Source organism: Pelmatolapia mariae, linkage group LG16_19 (assembly GCF_036321145.2).
Source record: "Pelmatolapia mariae isolate MD_Pm_ZW linkage group LG16_19, Pm_UMD_F_2, whole genome shotgun sequence".
In the NCBI taxonomy this organism is placed as follows: domain Eukaryota; kingdom Metazoa; phylum Chordata; class Actinopteri; order Cichliformes; family Cichlidae; genus Pelmatolapia; species Pelmatolapia mariae.
The window spans coordinates 1,940,720-1,958,452 of record NC_086241.1 but is presented as its reverse complement, the minus strand read 5'-3'; the positions used below and the strand labels follow the sequence as shown (position 1 = coordinate 1,958,452).

Below are 17,733 nucleotides of genomic sequence, written 5' to 3'. Positions count from 1 at the left end.
ATTAAACTAAATCCCTCCTGCGCTTTCTCCTCCAAGTCATAGAAAAGTAAGAAACACACAGAGAGAAAGAGAGAAACAGACACAAAAAAATAAAAACGTATATATTTATCCCCCAACCCCCCTCCTGTACGAAGAGGGGAGGAATGAATGAGTTGGGAAGCAGGCGATCTAAAGAAATGAAAAGTTAACTTTCGAAGAGTTTCCGAAAATGTAACAGCGATAAACCAGAGCCAACGGAGAAGAAAAAAAGCTTTACACTTCCAGAACAACTTACCGCTTTACCTCTGTGGAAGTTGCTCCCTCTTGTCCTAAATCCACTCTACGGACAAGAAAAAAAAGATATGATCCCGGGATGATTCTCCAAGCCAGGAGAGGCTCCTGAAGCCCTTCCCTGCTGTCTTTAGGTTAACTAGTGTCTGCCTGTGCTGGATGAGGCTGGAAGAGGCTCTCATCCGAATCTCAGCACTTTGAATGGAGCTCTGATGGACTTGAGAGCGCAGAAACTGCCGGGCGTAGGGAGTGGCTGGAGAGGCGGCTCTGGGCTAGTCAGCTCGTCCAGTGAGTCCCCTAATCACCTCCAGCGCTGGGGAGGTGGTGCCTTCAGGTGTCGTCGGAAACAATGCCACTTCATCTTTTGTCCCCACACATAATAGCTTAACGAAACATCCAAGTCAGAAAGCAAACAGCGAGCTGCTTCCTCCTCATATTTACTAACTAAACATTCAGGCAACGTGAGCTGTTTTAACTGCTCTATGGCTCCTGTGCGGAGAAAAGAGGCGGTTTGCTGCAGAGACACTGAGCGTTGGAAGGATTTTAAAAAAAGTAAACTGGACTTTGTTTAAAAGTGAATTTTCATCATGCGGTATTATGATTTGTTAACGTATTCTCACATAAGTAATCAGAAAAAGGCGAACTGGTTAGGGTTATAGTTGGCCAAACTTGTTTGAATTAGTTCCCACACGACTTTGGGAATATAACCAAGATTTACGAGGTGAGTGTGAAGCAACATTAAAGTTTTCCTTCATCGTTATATATAGACAGACACTCCATCCACCCGACAGCACAATACCCCCCTCCTGTGTCTTAATACTACATAGCAACGACGATTTGACAAGCTTTTAATGAAACTCTGGGCCAAGTTTAATGGTTAAAGTCGCTCTCTGTGCACTGGAAACTCATATTTGTGATTTTTTTGGGGGGGGTGTTTGTCTCTTCTTGTACTGATTTACAGATTCGGACTTTACGGTATTTGCGGTCTAAACCAGATTTTCTTTTAAACATCACTCACTCCTGCGTTGCATCCAGAGAAGACATGCAGTATCACTGCATTCACGGCTGTTATTTATTTGGTTTTAACCGCTTAAATTTCGCTCTTCAGTCAAGTGTGGCGACCCAAATAGACTGCGTTAGTGCGCACGCGCGGTTACGTCTACAATTTCCTCTTCCCTAGAACTGGTTGTACTGGAGTCCAGTTATACTAGTTTCTTTGTCACGGACTGTTTTTGTTCTTAAAGAGGATTTCGGTGAGTTTCTGACTAATTTTTTCTCTTTGTGGAGCCGAGCGCTGCTCGCAGTAGTTCAGTTTACTGCGACACTGCGGAAGGAAATTCCAGGAAAACGGATTATAGTTAGCAGCAAGCTAGCACTGCCCCAGTGTTATTGTGTTTTCTGAAGTCAGATATCCAGAGTTGGCTCGCTCGGCTTTGATAAATATAGACAGTCACAGCTGGCCTTTTTTGGGTGATATTTATAATATGTACAGAGTAAAGTGCTGTTTTTATAGATTCGTATCATGACAATGAACGAAGGTAGACAAATGTCCTCGTATGGTGCTGTGCATGAACTGCTGCTCGTACATTTAGCACGCATGGTGACGTGGACGATGCTAATAATGGTGGTTACCGCTAACATTTATGGTAAATAGCATTGTTGTTTATACCTGTATGAGTATATATGTGTGCGTATACATCCCCAGGGGTGAAGGCTCATACCAGCCTCTGCCCTTCCCTCCCAAACAAATAATGGGGGTGGCTAACATCTGGCTTGTTTCACGTTGCGCTCCCACATGCACACAACATTTGTATGATTCATGCAGTGCAGATTTGATTATGCATGGGTGGAACTGTGCGGACGGATCCAAGTGGAGTTATTTCCATTGTTGTTTCCTCACCCTGAGCTCATTTGTGTTTGTTTTGCAGAGTGTTTTTATGAGTAATCAAAGGCAGCAGAAGCCTACGCTAACAGGCCAGCGTTTCAAAACTCGGAAAAGAGGTGAGAAACCGCCAAGCATCAGTTTGTTTTGGTCACATTAAACACAGGTGGCTTCACCAGGATATACAGATCACGCCCGCCTGTCCTCCCTGTAGCTTTTCATGCTACCAGCAATGGAAAAGCACAGATTGTGAAATTCTGGATTGACGCCAATCTTGATGCCATAATTAAAACAAAAACTCCTGCAGATAGCCCGTGCCAATTTTCAGTTCTGATTCACTTCTATTCTATTTTATTTATATAGCACCAAATCTCAACAACTTAGTCTTTGACTTACAAATATTGTCAAAGACCCTACAATAATGCTGGCCGGCAATACCAAAATTTGCCTATATTTTTAATCTTTTACATTCTCTGCCAACCTTTTGTAACTGGGAGCAAATACTTAATATGAAAAAAATATATGTAGTATTTAAAAGACTTTTGGCTCTTCGTCATGCCAAAAATCTGAACTGAGTCCCCCCTTTTTTCTTTTTTTTAAATGAAATCTAAGTTCAGCTTCACTAGCCACACCCACACTGCCAGATCTGCTGAACCAAGAAATCATTTAAGTAGAAGCTGTCCGGTAAGTGAAGCAGGCTTAAATAAAAGAGCAGCACATCATGCCACGAGCTAAAGAAACAGCTGAAAAACAAAGTCGCTGACATCTATCAGGCTGGAAAAGGTTACAGAGACGTTTGTAAGGCTCTGGGACTCGAGTGAATCACAGTGAGAGCCATCAGCGACGTGTGAAGAAAACCTGGAACCGTGGTGAACCTTCACAGGAGCAACCGGCCTACCAAAATGGCTCCAAGAGCACATAAGCGATTCATCCAGGAGGTCACAGACAAACCCAGAACAACATCTAAAGAACTGCAGGCCTCACTTGGCACAAACAAAGAGTTGAAGTGAAACAGAGCGTTAAAAACAATGAAAAGGTCACTGCAGCCACCATCTGTGCTTTTCATGCTTTACTTTTTGGCCTTTGACGTTTTTTCATGGCCCTCCCGTTTTGGGTGAACTCTGGTTTTACTCCTTGCTCTGTTCCATCCCACTTACGTCACTTAGTTGCTTACGTCATCCAGTCCTCCAGGATCTTGGATGACTGCACAGGCGCACATCTGGGGTGGGTGAAAACCCCTCTCCCCCTCTGTCCTCTCAGAATCATGTACGCGGGCGGAGCCATTTGCGGGACCATAAAACCAGCCTAACACAGCATTTCATGAAAACAACGTCATACCAACAGTCAGGCATGGTGGTGGAAGTGTGATGGCATGGGGCTGCTTTGCTACTTCAGGACCTGGTCAACTGATGGAACCACGAGTTCTGCTCTCTACCAGAAAATCCTGAACGATTATATTCAGCCACTACTTCATGCTCTCAAGCACATTCGTGTTATACACCAGGACAATGATTGAAAACGCACCAACAAGTCCAAAGGGCTCGAAAAAAGTTGTTTTTTTACAGCCTCCAGCGAGAGAGAGAAATATATTTTTTTAAATGTCTGTCTGTTATTTATTGACTCCAAATTTGTTGTGGATAAGTGGATTTAAGTTAGACATACTTTTTAAAGTAAGTTATCTCAATAGTGGGAGTTAAATTATGGAACAGTCTAACAGAAGGAATAAAAGTAACAACATGTACCAGTTTAAAATCAAATATAAAAAACTAATTTAAGAATGAAGAAAATGGGGTTAACCCAGGATGGTAATTGTGATGTTTTGGTTTGTTTGTTTCAGTATTTGTGAATCTGCTAATTTACATATTCTGTCTTTTATTATATGAAAGTAACTATAGTGTGATGATTTTTGTTTTACTTTTGTTTCATTGTTTGTTTAAGACTAAAAGAAAACTAAATGAATGAGATGTAAAATTTGTGGGGGTAGAGCCAAATAAGTGTATACTTCTGCCTACTCCCTTTCAAACTAAATAATGGAATGATATCACGAAATGATGGTGAATGTATACATTTGAAATGAAAAGGAACTGAACTAATTTGTCGTTTTGTTCTTTTTGCACAGATGAAAAGGAGAGGTTTGACCCTTCCCAGTTTCAGGAAAGCATCGTACAGGGTCTGAACCAAACTGGCACTGATTTGGAAGCTGTCGCAAAGTTCCTTGATGCCTCTGGTGCAAAGCTTGACTACCGACGCTATGCCGAGACTTTGTTCGACATCCTGGTGGCTGGTGGAATGCTGGGTGAGTTGCAGGATTGGTATTTCTTTTACCTTTGCAAAAACATTTTTAAACTTTGCATTACACCATGGTAATAAAATTTGTCCCCCAGTCGAGCGCTCTCTGGGTCTTCAGGTTAATACTGGCGTGCATAAGTGTCCCCCCTGTTTGTGTATTGATGTCGATACAGTGATCAGCAGAGGTGAAACATGTGAAGCGCCTAAGACAAGAATATGTGTTTATTTTCAGCCCCCGGGGGTACGCTGTCAGATGACATGACCTGTACAGAGTTCTGTCTCTTCAAAGCACAAGAGGACATGGAGACCATGCAGGCATATGCACAGGTGAATACCACTGTGTTCTTGCTCAGTTCACGTTTTAATATCCATATGTTTTTATGGATAATAAAGCAATTTTTCCACCTTTAGGTCTTTAACAAGCTCATTAGGCGTTACAAATACTTGGAGAAGGGATTTGAAGAGGAGATCAAAAAGGTTTGTTTCTCTCCATAGCCAGGTCACGTAGGTAGCTTGACCTGCCTGACCGGATCGTGGCTGAAATCTTGAGCAGTTTGTTTCAGTTTAAAATATAAAGAGTACAGCTTTGCCTCTGCTGTGGTTCAGCCTGCATGTTTACTGTTTTACAGCTGCTGCTGTTTCTCAAGGGCTTCACAGAGTCTGAGCGCAACAAGCTGGCCATGCTAACAGGGATTCTGCTGGCCAACGGGAACATCTCTGCATCCATTCTCAGCAGCCTCTTCAATGAGAATTTGGTCAAAGAAGGTACTCGGCTTTAATACTCGGTCTGTGTGCAGAATTATGTTCACGGTTTCTTCCCCCAATCCACCATTTATCAGACATTGTAAGAACCTGTACACACACAGCGCACTGTTTGCTTTATCTGGACAGCCTGAATGCTTTGCAGTTATTAATGTAGAAGTAGCAGAGGGACGGGCAGTCATGCAAACGAGTGTTGACAGTATGTAGGCTTTCATTTTAGTCAGAGACTATGGAAAAAGCCTTTGATGCCTGCAGACGTGTCTGTTTTCAGCTGCTGGGATTAATCAGGAGAAAAAAAGCTGCAGAAATCTCACATTTTGCTCATTCAGCAGGGCCGAAACGACGCTCAATGAGTGGAACTAAATTATTAAACTTTCAATATTAAACATTGTCACAGCAATGTTATCCTCCCATTTGAAGCAGTTGTGGAAGTTGGTCTTTCTCTCATCATTTACTTGCCATCAGTCACATTTGAATCCATTTTCCACTTTCCTGAAAGAAAGTCAGCGATGGGAAGTCGTATCCTTTATGATTCCAAAGACGAGTGTTTAAAATAACTGACCACACAAAGAAAACATTTGGGGAATCTCCATTAAAGCAGCTGGTGTCAAACATCTGCTTCAGGACTGTCTGCTCCACCCTTTGTTTACAAATATAGTTAAATTATAAAATATATTCTAAAAAAGCTGTTCACCCCTGAGTAACCAAAGTTAATGTAATTGGTCACACAGTGGACTTAAAGTAGAAAACAAGCAGGCTACACACAGAGATACCTAAATTCAGTCCACAGAGTTTGCATATTTGTGCATGCTGATAGCAGCTGCGTGGCCAGGCTACTCTGAGAAGCTGAGGTATTACAGTACTGCACCAGTCTGTGGGTAAAATGTGACTTCTACTCTAAAATGCTTTGAGTGGTCAGTGATACTAGAAAGATGCGCCTGCGTTACATTTTACACGTGCATGACAGGAAGTGAATGCTTAATATTTTCCATTCACAGCCCCCCCCCCCCCTCAAGAAAAGGGAATTTTAAAAAAAGCTTCAGAGTAATGGTAATTTTTGTGCAAATAAGTGCTCTTGTTACATGCTAGTATTATTAATGTGTAATGCAGTAAAAGGTGCAGATGGTACTGTGAAGTTTTGCTTTGAGTGGGCGTTGTCAGCCGGTTGTCTCTGTTGTACCAGAAGAAGAGATTAACCACAAACACAACAGCTAATGAATATGATCAGTTAATCCATCAGGATCCACTGCTGCGCTCTTTGAAAGGACCCGACGGATGATGGTTTTACCTTTTTGATCATCATACATTTGTATTTATTTGTCTTGTAGATGCAGATGTTTATTTGATTTACCCGTTGGTCCAAACTTGAATGTTTTCTTGTTTGTGGCATTTTTCCAGTTAAGAGCCTCGGTGTCGTGTTTACCGGCGGATTACTTTGACTTTCTTTATCCTGGCAGGTCTGTCAGTAACAGCTGACTCACATTTTTGTGCATTTGTTCAGGTGTTTCGCCTTGCTTTGCTGTAAAACTCTTCAAATCCTGGCTTTCTGAAAAGGACATCAACTCGGTTGCTGCCAGTCTTCGAAAGGTTGGCATGGACAACAGGCTTATGGTGAGAACGACATCTTCGCTACAACATCTCTACGAGGCTTAGGCGAAGCGGCGTTTCCCCGTGCCGCTCAGCGGCCTGTCTGCGTATTTTAAATATGACTGCTTAATTACGGCTCTGCATAAATTGAATAGTTTCAAACTATTGTGGCAGTCACAGCAGCTACTGCACCAAAGGCCTCCTAATTGCTGATGAAGGCTTGTTCGGATGAATGGGGTCTGCTTCAATGTTTGATTATGTAAATTTGCAGGAACTTTTCCCAGCCAACAAGCGGAGTTGCGAGCACTTCTCAAAGTACTTCACAGACGCCGGGCTCAAGGAGATTTCCGACTTTGCCAGGAACCAGCAGTCCATAGGTGCCCGCAAAGAGCTGCAGAAAGAGCTTGAGGATCTGATGTCACGTGGAGAGCCCCTCAAAGACGTAAGTGTTCTTGGTTTTCCATCTTCTTTTACACAGACTCGCTCCTCGCAGCACACCGCTGTGTAGTAGCACTTAAGATTGCTTTCTGCTTGACCTGTCCACCCTTTTGTCTTGAGGAATGGTGAGGAAACGGATGCAGTGGATCAATGGCAAATTCCTGAAATCCACTCAGCCTGAACATATTATCTGCTCCTGCCAACCTCTGTACCCTGCCGGGGTGCTCGTAGGTAATGTCGGCCGTGGTTGGTCTGCATTGTCAGTAACGTTTGTTCCGTCTCTTGGCTTGGATCTTATAGATCATTGCTTACGTCCGAGAGGAAATCAAGAAGAACAACATCTCTGAGCAGACGATGATCGGACTAATTTGGTCCAGCGTGATGAGCTCGGTGGAGTGGAACAAGAAGGAGGAGCTCGTGACGGAACAAGCCATCAAACACTTAAAGGTGACACCTGCGTCACTCTGCTCTTCATGTTCTTCTTCTCTCCCACGGCAGCTATGACACGATCCGAGAGATCTAAAGAAACGTACGGGTGTCACTCTTAAATTGTGCCTCAGAGATGTTAGAAAATCCGCGCTGCTGTAGGCTTTGAACTCGGCAGAGAAGATAATTGATTTAGTAAGGCAAAGTGGAAGTAATGGAAGAAATCAGAAGCATCTCCCCCTCCCACTCTGTGTGTCAAACTTTCACAGTGGTAAAACTCTTACTCCAGCTTTTCCCTGGTTTCCATCCTCAGCAATACAGCCCGCTGCTGAAGGCTTTTACCTCCCAGGGCCTCTCAGAGCTCACGCTGCTGCTGAAGATCCAGGAGTACTGTTATGACAACATCCACTTCATGAAGGCCTTTCAGAAGATTGTCGTACTGCTCTACAAGGGTGAGTTAATTATGCCCATAAGGCTCCTGTTCCCACCTTCTTATTTTGAGGGAGAAAGAAGTTTACTTTGCGGCAGGAAGCGACGCAGGCTTGTGTGACTGATGCCAGATGGCCAGAGATTATAGCCAAAACTTTGCCTTGATTGATGTCATCAACCTGCCTGGTGACATTTGTTTTCCCAGCACCTGCGGACGCATCTGTGCTGCTGGCATCGAGTTGAAATGATTTCTTTTTCTGTTTTATGTTCTTGTTTTTATCTTTGTGTGTTTTTTCTCCCAGCCGATGTCTTGAGCGAGGAGGCAATTCTGAAGTGGTACAATGAAGCCCACCAAGCTAAAGGAAAAAGCGTTTTCCTTGAGCAGATGAAAAAGTTTGTCGAATGGCTCAAGAACGCAGAGGAAGGTAAGCACCTCGTTTCTGTCTGCCACAGATGGGAGATGCCCAAAAACACGCCTCGTGTTTATGGTCTCTCCAAATGTTAGTAACTAAATGGACGTCGAGTTTATGCGTCTGGTGACAGATGTTTCCTTCTCTTCAGAGTCCGAGTCGGAGGAGGAGGATGCAGACTGAAGACCTCTGCCTAGAAAACCATCGAAATTTGTATTTTTAATCAGATGCAGTACAAGAATTTATAACAGACGCCTGTTCTCTAGTTCTTTTCTTTTTCTATTCTCTACCTCTTCATATCTAGTTCGACTGTAATGTAAGGGCTTTAATGGGGTTGTTTTTTTTTTTGATGCTCGTATTCTTCAAACTCCTTCAGGAGCCAATCAGAGTGCCACATTTAGCTGATAGACTGAAACCTCTGTCATGTGACAAAGCTGAGCGTTTTGGTTTTTTTAAACATGATACCCTTTAAAATTCGACCATGTGAAGGCGTGTTTCAGTCTTTGTGTTTGATCGCTCTTATTCGGTCCTCTGGAGTGAAAACTGTTGATTTGCGTCTCAGATATGTGACAACTTTGGATTTGTTGCCAATTTTTAAGATTCTTTATCCATTATTGTTAATGGAGCCGTGTCATTATAAACAGCAAATGAACTTTGATTTTTCCATACATCATGTGTAACAACCACGCTGGCTTTGTAGGGTTTTTCCCCTTTATCACACATTTTCAAATAAATGGTTTTCATAACTGCCATGTGGAGTTAAAGGTGAATTAAAGGAGCAATTAGAAGATGTGTATGTACACAGATAAACGTGGAAAAGTAGAAACTGAGCTGTTGTGTTTGAGATCGCACTACAGTTTTTACTGTTTGATCTCGGCTGGCCTTATCTAATCATGCAATCAAGAACGGCTGCCTGCCATGCGTGACCCGAGCTGCAAACAAAGATCTCACTTCACTCCTGTCCCACTTTAAATGGTAATTATGGTTCAGTCAAGCATGTAGGAACGAAAGTGAGATGGTGATTCAAGATATTATGAAAATGGAGGTCCACATTCATTATAAGAGTCATCTCACAAAGTCTAGAAAGCAGACCGCTTATTGTAATGTTAGCACAAGACGAGGAGAGGTCAGGATGTGTTTGTGTCCAGCTCTTTGTGTTTGATCTTTATTTATTTTAGCTCTATAAATGTGGATTTGTTGGAAGCAGAGCGATTGTGTCATCACATCACAAACGAGCACTCTGGCTCTCACAGCTGAGTTACAATAAAGCTGCATAGGATGAACTAGTAATGTTAGCTGTTTTATTCAAATGCGTGTAGTACAGAGAATTACAGTACGTACTGTAAGTACAGCAGAGCAGCATGTGTACAATCAACCAATAATCAGTTTCCTTCTGTGCCAACAGATGGCAGTAAATCCTTAAGAGACATTATCTCCCCCTGTTTAAGCCTTCCAGAGTTTTAGAGTGAAGCTCAAATAGAAATGCCATTTTGAAGAAACCAGACTAGAAAGTATTAGACACAGGCACAACTACAAAGTATTTTCTCTGCCTGTGTGTCCCAGGAGGATTTGTTTGCCTTTTGGTTTTATTTAGTCACTGTAAAGAACATGAGATGGTTTGGGAGAGTGACATGCTGCGGGGGGGAGAGACACGACTGCTTTTCAGATTTGCACATCTGCACGTGTGCAGCACTGAATGGCAATGATGCCTCCCAACTGCACCTCTAACTGTGCAGTACTGTCTTGGTGGGACTGTTATCTGCTCGCTACCAGTGCTGCCTGTCTTCACTCGCTCATTTATTCATATATATATATATATATATATATATATATATATAGTAATCATTTTATTTATTCACACCTCACACACTGGGCTCCTCCCCACATGTCGTTCAGTATGTGCACTGCTGCACATGGAGGAATGCTGCAGTATAATGAGCTGTGCACACCGTGCCCTGACACATCTGTTTGTTTTGCTTATCTGCCATTTTCAGCAATTACGTATGCTGCTGGATATACAGTAGCTACTCACATGCTCTTTTTTTTCACAGGTGTGTCTCACAGTATGTCAGGGTGCAAAGACTGGTGCTAAACGTATTGGCTGAGACAGACTTAAATCCTTGCTCTCAGTGACAGCGAGGCTACACGTGTTTGCATTCCCTCGATGGCTTTGTACATGAAGCATTTACACAGAGAAAAGATTCTGCTGCCACATAAAAAATAAGTGAGAGAAAACTAGAACGGCCTCAGTTGGACTTCCTGCTTGAAGTGAACAGAGCAACAATGTGCCAGGGAATGCCAGGGGAGTTCTGGAGAGCAATTATTCCGGATTTCACACTGCGGCTTTGGTCGGTAAACATGACTCGGACCGCAGTGCAGAACTCATCTGAATAAACAGAAACAGGGAGACAGAGTAACCGTTGTTTTGAATGAGAAGAGACAGACTTGAGATAATTACTCAGTTTTCATCACAAACCACATCTCGCTCTCCTGAAGAGGCAGCGCTGTGTCACATGACTCTGTTTGTGTTTGGTTGCTTTTTGCGTTTTATGGAAGTCACCCAGGTGAAATATGGAAACCAGGATCAACATGTTGACTGTTTGTCCTCGCATCAGCTTTCTGCTTTTAGCACCCCGGCCATCCTGCCTACTCTTATTCATAGACGAGTTTTGGGGTTACAGGATGACACGTGCTTTTGTCATCGTGGCGCTGTTGGTCCCGTCTCAGGGAGGTAACGCTGCTTTGTCTCACTGAGGCACACATAGCTGCCTTTTTAAAGTCTGGGCCTGACTTATTCTCAAGGTTATTCATCATGTATAATGATCCCATTGTAGCGGCAGCTAATTACAGAAAACAGCTACGTCGGTTTGAACCTTTCAGGCCACCGTTGCTGCTTAACTGAGAACGCTGCACAGTCTTTGAGTTTGGTTTTAACGACTACAATTAAACAAGACAAACTAGCTTTGAGAAAGCAAATGAGAACGTGCCCACTAACACGTTTCTTTATTCAAACATGTTGATTTTAGTTGATCAGCAGCGTTTAAATGTAAAATTGATTTTACAGTTTGAGTTGGAATCGGTCCATTTTTGTTCTTTATGTCACGGAGGATGAACATAACTCATTCACAGCTGATGCGCTGTGGGTAAAAGCAGCGGGGAGGTGTGCCATCATAAACTATAAAGACTTTTTATTAACGCTCCGCCTGACTCTAGCTCTCGTTTTCCATTCGCATTTCACTTTTCTGTATTAAAAACCAAAGTAATATCAGAGCAATGAAATGTGTCCGTTTCCTGATGGCAAAAGGGAAAAAGCAGTGATACAGCTACAGCTTAGAAACTGAGCATTTGGACAGTTTCATAGAATCACAGTCAGAGATTTTTTCTTCGCTTTGCATATTTGATTCTTCTGATACGAGATAAATCTGCATCCTTTAATCATTAAGTCATCTACCTTTGGATATTTTTCTGTGCTCACCTTCTTTCAGTACCTTTTTATGCTTTGCCGTTTCCTTTTTTCACAGATTTATTATATTATACATATTATACGGTCACCTCTTCACTCCACGGTATAAAATGCACCTCAGACTCTATGGCAACATTCAATCCTCAGTCATGATCTCTGAGTGGGAGGTCTTTTGTGCACAAACAATGAACACTCAGACAGCTCACAATCAACCAAGAAGCATTTAGTATAAAGGGTATGCAGTAAAAAAAAGGCTTAGGTGATCCTTTTATAAAATCAAAAATGAGACGGCTAAACACAGCGTGCGATCTGGACGGAGCTACATCACCGAGAGAAAGGAGTCATAATGGAAACGGTGAAACGTGCCAGCGGTGCACGCAGGGTTGAGTGATGTAGTGTTCACCACAGCCTCAAATGAGAGCATCTTCATTCCCCAAAAGCCCTCACACAGCTTGTGGGGGAAACATAGAGTGTGCGTAATGGCCTGGCTGTGAGAGTCCGGGGATTTAGCAGCTAGACTTAAGTCAACTCTGAGGCTCATCACAAACATCATTACTTTCTCATGGCTTGTCCTTTTCCCTCTTCGCTGGCCCCGGTCTGATAGCTGTGTACAAACGACTAGAAGCAAAGGGAGGGATGGCCTGGTTTGATAAAGAACGATCGACTCGAGGATTGCCATTTACTGGGTAAGTGCTGGTCTGTGGCTCTGTATCCACAGAATAAAGCTTGTGGCATCTTGTAGGCCAGATGTGATTAACCATCCCAGCTGATGTGGCTCACACTGGTTATTCAGGCGTTTGCACCAAATAGTCCAACATCTAACCATTGTCATGGTTTATCAGGACACTTCTGCAGCTGCAGTAACTGATTTTGGTTGGAGCTTTGCACAAACTTAAGAGGGAAGGGGCCGGCGCTTTGACAGAATTCCCGTGGGAACACCAAAGCTACATCACAACACTTTGGCTCTGACAAACCACACAGATAACTTGCAAATGGAATGAAAGTTTGCGTCTCCAGAATGTTTTTAACGAGTCTCCCTGGAGTGTCGCGTAATGACTGTGACTCCAGAAAGCAGAGAGAGTGCATGTGTTCGGTCTGCATGCAGCTTTTTGCTTTCTTTTGCCCGTTTATGCACCAGTAGCTCAAGGGACTCAGACTGTCTGCAGAAAGGCATAAAAAACTACAAAACTGTTTGTGAGGAACGGCAGAGCCGGGAGGAGGAATCCACTTAATGTTAAATCACTTGTAAAAAGTTACATAGCAAATATAAATCGATAAACTCACACAAACATAAAGAATGTTGACATTTTCTAACAGATGAGGTATAAAAACAGATTTTAATCAAGAGCATTTTAAGGGTCTGTGTCTTTTGTCCTTGAGGTGTGAAGTAAGTTTATGTTTCGAGGCACATTTTGCATCTTTTCCTCACTTTATACTTTCACTATAGTTTATGTCCTTAAACAATTTGAAACAGAAAAACTGCAAAAGTAACAAAGTCAATGATTTAAGTGACTTGATTAAGTGATTAAGTGACTTGTGAAAAGAAAAAGATTGTACAAAGTTATAAAAGGCAGAGTGCTCGAAACAAAGAAATACTTCAACTAAATGATTAAACTGTCAAAATTCGCACCCTAACATTGGATAACGTACGACAGAGAGAGATAGCTATCTGTGATGACTAAAGCAACAGAAAATCTTTTTCCAGTTCTTCTTAACTAAAATAGTTTTCTTAAAATGGCTAAACACTGTGCTAACTGTAACGAATTCGGCCTCCAAATGGTGTCGTCAATGAAGGAAATCAAAGAAGACCAAAGCTGACCTAAACACAGACTGTCCAAAATATTAAACATGATCCTTAAATAGATATCTGCATATGAATATGTAAATATATCTTTAAGCTTGGGATGAATAGTGTTCTGGTTTCAGTCTGCTTCTGCACTGCTGCGTTCCTCATTGTTTTAAGTGATTCCAAATAAAAGAACTCAGCTCTCATGTTACAGTTTTTCCTGTGGATGCAGAAGAAAAACTAAGTTTAGTAAAAGATGCTAAATTGCTTCTGTCTTGATGCACGATCAGTCATCCAGGACACATTCGGTTAGCTAACGTATCCTAACATAAACTTGGTGTTTTGATACTTTTAAGGTGCCAGTCCTTTTTCTGTGCTTCCCAGCTAAGACATCGATTACTACAAGCTATAGATCCTATCATTAGCTAGCTAACGTTCCCAGATAGCAGCAGTTGCCAAAAAGTATTCAGTCACTTCTCCAAATCACTGAATTCAGGTGTGTAAAATCAAGCACCTACTGCTTCTACAAACGAAAGAACGACACGAGGAGTTCGGTGAATGTCAGCGTGGTCGTGATAGGATGAAACCTGTGCAAGTCCAGTCCTGAAATTTCCTCACTACTAAATATTCCACATAGAGGTATTCTACCAACGTGGAAGCGATGGGCAATGACAGCACCTGAGCCGTGACGTGGTGGCCGGTAAAATCACAGAGCAGGGTCAGGCTCATAGAGCGCAGAGGCGGTCGCTACAGACCTCCAAACTTCACGTGGCCTTCAGATTATCTGAAGAACATTCATGTAATGGCTGAGCAGCTCAATCTTTCCTCACCCAGGACAATGCAAAGCTTTGGATGCAGTGGTGTACAGCACGCTGCCAGCGGACTCCAGAGAAGTGGACGAGTCTGTGTTTGGCAACGGTTCAGCACTGTGGTTTTCTCCATGTGTGGATATCGGCTCTCACTGCGGTTCACTGGAGTCCCAAAGCCTTACAAATGTCTCTGTAACCTTTTCCAGACTGATCGATGTCACCGACTTTGTTCTTCAGCTGTTTCTTCAGCTCGTGACATGATGTGCTGCTTTCTGAGATCTTTCAGCCTGCTTCATTTTGTCAGACAGCTTCTATTTAAGTCATTTCTTTATTCAGCTCAGCGTCATTTATTCTAAAAGGTCCAGTTAATCACAGTTAGTGCGCAATTTAACAAGAAGGGGCAATTACTTTTCCACACAGGGCCAGGTAAGCTTGTTTTTCCCCTTAATAAATGAAATCTTCATTTATAAACTTCATTTTAAATTCCCCCGGTTATCTTTGCCAAATATTAAAATTGGACAGAGACAGGAAGCAGGTAAATATTTTTTCACAGCACTTTATATCAGTCAGTACTGACTCATTTTGTATTAACTCAGGTTAACTTTCTCAAATACTAAAATTTATTTGATCATCTGAAACATGTAAGAGTGACAAAAAGAACAATAAGAAATCAGTAAGGCAGGAAGTACTTTTTATTTCTTTTTATTTAATTATTCTATTTTTTAACAATATTTTAAAAGCATGTATAGTTTGTTCTCAGAGGGCTTCTGAGGTGCTGGTAGGTGGATTTAGTTATGTTGAACAGAGCAGAGCTTTTATTACCTCCAGACCATAAACAGCATAAATAGCAGGCACATCCAAATGAAACACAGTGATGGTAAACTGTTTAGCAGTATTTCAGTGTTTTGGAGAAATCACTGAGGGTTGGAAGATGGAAGGAAGTGAATCGGTTATCTGCCTTGCTCTTTCAAGCTGTGGTGACAATCAGAAACAACAGGAAGCTGAGCAGCAGAGAGAGAAAGGCGATTATACTGAAACTGGAAGAACATCTCGCTTCTATAAAGAAAAGATTCTGCAGAAATTCTCAGCCTCACAAACAGTATCACAAACAGATTTGGTTCCATAATTTTGTTTGTATTCATTCATAATAATTAAATAAAACATACTCTGATAGTACTGTTATAGTAATTTCAGTAGTAACCCTGTTTAAATAAAGGCATTGGACAAAAACACGTCCAAGCCACAGCAGCAAAACTGCTTGGAGGCAGAGTGCTGTACAAAATGGATTTATGAACCAAGTCACAAACATCCTGTACACTAAATATTTTTTTATCCCTCTGCTAAAAACAAGGCATTACCACTTTCCTCAATGTTATGCTGCACAGAACATTTTGTCTGTCGCTGATGAGATAAATGAGGGGACTGACAAACGGCAACCTGCAGTTCCTCTAATGGACACTTGAGGTTGACTTCAGAGGTGAGTAACTTTGTTCTAACATACCTTTGAGTCCTAGCCAGGCTTAAAGTCAGTGGTGTGACGGCTGTGTCAACAGGACGAGGAATAGCAAATCACTGTCTGGTTGGCCTTAACTTACCTTTGCTAATTTAAGTGACTGAAGTGGACATTTGGCTTTGGTACATGTCCAAGACGTTTGGGTTTGGTGAGTAAAATTCTAGCACTTTATTTATTTCAGTTTTACACTTATAAAGAAATTGAACGGAGCTTGCTAACCAAGCTTACTGAGCTTATAACTTGTCCACTACCCACAGCTTGAGCCTGAATGCGATGGTAGGAATGCAGACCAAAGGTCCACCAAGTCCTAACATTACTCAGCACCTGTGTCCTGACTCAGATAACCCCTAACATACAGGATATAAATATGTGTGGTGAGGTTAGCTCAACTGTATCGTCTTAGCCTCCTGCACAGGTTTGGGCTCCTTTCCCATTAAAGAGGTGGCACTCCATGTCCAAAGCCAGAAATTGGGCACCAAGGTCTCCACCTTCAAGTGCTGTCCAATCCATTAAGCACCAGGCCGTTATGTTTCCTTATGCAGGTGCTGTCCCCACAGGAGGAAAGACCCACGTCCTTGTTCAAGCTGAACCTGGTTGAACCTCATGGGTTAAGGCTCGGCCAGTAGGCGGTCTCAAATGAGTCTCTCCCCCAGTGTGGGCTACCAGTTTGCCTTGGGAGAATCTACCAGGGACAAAATTCCCCAGACAACAAAGGTCCACCACAATAAAGTGGCAGTTGATGGAGTGTGTGTGTGGGTGTGTGTGTGTGTGTGTGTGTGTCAATCTACAATATTGTATTTTATCAAATTAGCACCGTCCACACTATTTGAGGCCAATAGTTTTATTTTATGAATACAAATATGAACGTGTCCCAGTTTTGATTTCACAATAGTGTCATGACTGCACCAGTCTGGTCATTCAGTCACTCAGTCAGTCCATGAATTAGCCTCTCAGTGAAACGTCCAGTTTGTCAGGGCGTCTGGTGTAGCCAGCAGGCCAGGATTTCCATCTGCCAGTCACTGATTACAAATTCAGATGCACTTTAAAAAAAGTCTGATGAAAAGTGACATAATTGTCAGGCAATAGCTGACAGATGCGTTTCAGCTTTTTGGCTCTCTTTTACTCTTTGTTGGTCTGTTTTACTGACTGTTTGGCTACATTTAATCTGCTCAGATGTGATTGGTCAATAGCACTTGGGACTACAAACAGAGATCAGAAAGCAGAGGGTATAAAAATATTACCCCTTGCTTACAAATGATCCATATTCATGTGTAGAGTCTGTCTATAGAGATTGTGTTTGCATATGCTGTGCTGCTGTTTGATGTCTGCAAGCTCGTGTGAGGCATTTGTGCCACAACTCAATTAAAAATAATGGTACTGTAGCACGTTTGCACAGGCTGTTTCCCACAGTATACTCTGCACACCACTGGGCAAACAGGTCAGAACTGTTCCAATTAAGCATGTTTGTTATGTCTGATTAGACATGCTTTGATGATAATTAATCAGGGGGAATACAGCAGTGAAGTGAGAACAATGTCAGTTATCTTTTATTGCTGCTTCCAATTCTACAGAGCCGCTGAAGAAAAAACAGCTTCAAATTGCAGGTCTTGACATTGTGGTGCATTTTAGCTTTGTTCTCATCCCAGCGTCATCCAAGTCAAAGTTGATG

General features: G+C 42.2%; 2 protein-coding genes across 6 annotated transcripts in view; one reads left to right on the top strand and one right to left on the bottom strand.

Moving 5' to 3' along the window:
• Positions 1-542, bottom strand: part of myo1b (myosin IB) — a 52,576-nt gene extending 52,034 nt beyond the window's left edge. For all 5 annotated transcript variants that reach the window (XM_063496697.1, XM_063496698.1, XM_063496699.1 and 2 more), the window contains exon 1: positions 275-542. The gene's annotated coding sequence lies outside the window, so the exon portion shown is untranslated. The remainder of the gene's footprint in view (positions 1-274) is intronic.
• An 854-nt stretch (positions 543-1,396) lies between these two features.
• On the top strand, positions 1,397-9,779 carry LOC134645511 (eIF5-mimic protein 2-A-like). Its single transcript, XM_063498972.1, has 12 exons — positions 1,397-1,523; positions 2,199-2,271; positions 4,272-4,448; positions 4,674-4,768; positions 4,853-4,918; positions 5,071-5,206; positions 6,705-6,814; positions 7,062-7,232; positions 7,529-7,675; positions 7,968-8,106; positions 8,386-8,508; positions 8,645-9,779. Exons 2-12 carry the CDS (start codon positions 2,208-2,210, stop codon positions 8,674-8,676), a joined length of 1,260 nt encoding a protein of 419 aa, XP_063355042.1. The 5' UTR covers positions 1,397-1,523; positions 2,199-2,207; the 3' UTR covers positions 8,677-9,779.
• Positions 9,780-17,733: the final 7,954 nt, after the last annotated feature.